Below are 3,290 nucleotides of genomic sequence, written 5' to 3' on the forward strand. Positions count from 1 at the left end.
TGGTGGAGTACAGTGTTCTGTAACATCGGATGGGAGACTTATAAGAGTCTTTGTGATACGGGGTTTGTCAGAGGTTCATGTATGTGAGCTTTGTTGAGATGATCGTTATAGTCTACCATCTAGGTCGAAGTTCTATTAGATATGCTACAACAAATATTTCTATAAAGAACATTAGTGAACTAGACTGTAACAGACCTTAAACAGAAACGTAAACAACCTCGTCCCAAACATAGACTTTGGTCTCTCTATTGTATAAACCTGTTTCCTTTTATGTATAAAAGTATGTAAAAGTAAAAAATTTTGGCTGTTTATGTATGAAAATAAACGTTACCATAAAGACGGGCTATTCGTTATTGAACGATCAGTTATTTTCGGGGTTAATCATGTTTAGTCAGATTACCGACCTAATGTGCGATGCGGGAAGTCACTCGTGTTGAACACAGTCCTTATGAACTCAGGTTTGTAACAAATGCAATCAGTTCCATCCGTGACACTTCTCGACCTCTTCGTTTCCACACACGGTCGCCCCAAAAAGCATGTACATTACATACTTCCTTCTCACAACGAATAGAAATATTGATCGGCCTCAATTGGGTGTCTTCGTCAATCCCATGGCATGGGCATGTAGACGCCGAAACCAGGACTCATGATTATAAATGACACTTCCCACTCCTTGTTTCCGTAGTTGAATAGCCATAAGGCACACATTAAAAGAACGTCATAAACAATCCTAGCGACCATGGATCGAACGCATTAACACTACGCCAGTCGTAAAAAGCTTCAGTCTAAACGCGAGGGCGAGTGATGGCCGGTACCGACTCTTGCTTCTTTAAAATCGCCGATCCTTCTCTTTGCAGCCTTCTCTTGTGCTTCACTGTTGAAAAAACCAAATGTTTCTAAACATTAAACATTTGTTAGGGGCCCACGGCTTTGTCGGACTAGTCGTTGAACGCGGGCACTTCAGACAAACTAAGTTTACCTTATAACGGTCGTACACGTATTTCATCGGATTTTCAGCGCCTAGCAAAAAACTAACATGGATAAAAACCTCTCTTAATGCAGAAGTTTTCCCATGCATATGATCCGATCATAGCGAAACTTTTCCTCCCTAGGACAGTTCTTTAATGATCTATCCCTGTGTCTTTTCCTATAGAAAGCTTTTAAATCGACGACGTACTTACCATTTTTCTTAATCCGGGATGAATGGAGGAACATTTTCTCTTTTTCAGCCGAACATGACGTTAGCCACTCTCACCACACACCCACACACACTTTCACTCTCCAGCTCCTCCGCCTCCCGCCCCCATATGAATTCCATTCCGATCGCTTGATTCATGGCATTGATGACCCCTTCATCTCATCCATTATCTTTTGTATTATGCCTTTGACTAAAAGTGTTTTTTTTTCTGAGTGCATTGTTTCACTTTTTTTGTTAGCGAATACTTTCTTGTGTCTTCTTTTCCAAATGAAAGGACTACTTTTCCTCGAAATTCGTCCATTATTTTATACTCCATTTTGAATATCCGTGTAGTTCATGGTAAGTCTCTAACGAATGTGTCCCTCTTGTTTGCACTGCCATGGATTGTTCCTTAAAAGTACAGTACACTGTGCGTTACATGTCTGAATGCTTCTGCTTCCTCCGGGAAGACTGCCGGATTTTATAGACATAACCCCAACAGGGTCTTAAAAAGGGAAGATCCAAAAAATGAAAAGGGAAAATTCAAAAAGAAAAACCATCAAACTTAACTAAGTATGATACAACAACATTGAGTTTCCCGTGGTTCACATTATAAAAACACCTTCCGTCAGAATAATGACTTGAGAAATGACATAGATGGCCAAGGTAAAAGTACATGAACATTGAGTTCAATCGATTAGTGATGTGACAAATAAAGAACTAAAGTCGCTGCCTCGATGGGCAGAGGAGTGTAAAATTGGAGTAGGTCGAACTGCGTTTTCCCGATCTTTTTGGGTTCGCCGTGCGCTAACGAAAATTCTACCACGTGCTAACCGAGTGAGTTAATCTCCCTATGTTGGGTGCGTTGAGTTGAAACGAGTTGAAGATTACTAGCATAACAGATAATAGATAAAATCCTTGAACCACGTAAGGTGCACGATAGCCGCCGCGATCGACGATCGATAAGGACAAAAGATGCAGGATATTGTTATAGTATGGATATCCATATATTGAACTAACTGCTCTGGTAATCCTTGGTAAAGCAACTAGAATGAGCAATACTATCTATCCTGGTTACTAGGTTATTCTCCCTCACACGAGGACGTATCCTAGTCTCATAACAATGACTAAACATAGTCATGTCTAAACAATCATAAAGACCACAATTTTTTTTTTTTTTTTTTTTTTACAATGGGGAGTGTGGGATTGGTGTCCACTGTTCAGATACCTGGACCTTCAGAAACACCATAAACCCCTTTTTACATTAGGGCCCCTTTTTACTCTTCCTTTTTACATTAGGGCCCCAGTAACCACATGTATTGGACATCACTTCAAAGTCTTTTTTCTCCTTCAATTCCCTGTGTTTTCTCCTTAACCAGATTTTTCTTGCACTAGATGAAATGGGCACCCGAATTGACGACCTGGAACGGAACATTGCCGATCTCATGACCCAGGCAGGTGTAGAGGGCCCTGACAAGTGATACTTGAAAACCCGATCCTCGTCTTTCCATTAAGTTCCATGTCACATTATTAGGATTAAGACAACCAGAACAGAGGAAGTGGTGTGAGGGTCCATGTGTGTCACATTGGTGTGTAGAAGAGAGATATGTACTGAGTGAGTTAAAAAAAGAACTACTCTTTTCAGTGGACTACTCAGTCAATGAGTTAGAACCTAACTCCCTACATATGTAGGGACTGGCAGTATGTATAGGAACTGGCAGTTCAAGAGTGAGTTACATCTTTTAGGGTTTGATTCAGTAACTGAGTAGTTTACAGAAAAAAGTAGTCACTCACTCACTCTTTACATATCTCTATTTTATATTAATTACCTTGAGATTTCTTCTTTGGAACTTTTGGGGATGGAAATACAAGACAACTGTCTTGATCTGCCCCTCAAGTATGTAATGCACACAGGTGTGGCATGCATTTTAATGCAAAGGTGATCAGGCATATCATTTTTATTTGATTAACAAGGAAGTAGGTACCACCTGAAGTGTCAGACGGTCGGTCGCCGGTCGCCCATAGATATATCAAACAAACAGTCCCACCATTCACACTGTTGCTTGTAGGTACTCTGGTGATCCACTAGCACTAGAAGTTAAAAAAAAAAAAG

At 40.4% G+C, this 3,290-nt stretch overlaps 1 protein-coding gene across 1 annotated transcript in view; it reads left to right on the plus strand.

Moving 5' to 3' along the window:
* LOC103520644 (heat shock factor-binding protein 1-like) overlaps positions 1-3,127 on the plus strand; it is a 10,800-nt gene extending 7,673 nt beyond the window's left edge. The window contains exon 3 of the mRNA XM_008485744.2: positions 2,570-3,127. Coding sequence (XP_008483966.1) covers positions 2,570-2,658 — 89 coding nt within the window. The 3' untranslated portion in view covers positions 2,659-3,127. The remainder of the gene's footprint in view (positions 1-2,569) is intronic.
* Positions 3,128-3,290: the final 163 nt, after the last annotated feature.

Source organism: Diaphorina citri, unplaced genomic scaffold, assembly GCF_000475195.1.
Source record: "Diaphorina citri unplaced genomic scaffold, Diaci psyllid genome assembly version 1.1 scaffold3889, whole genome shotgun sequence".
Lineage (NCBI taxonomy): Eukaryota > Metazoa > Arthropoda > Insecta > Hemiptera > Psyllidae > Diaphorina > Diaphorina citri.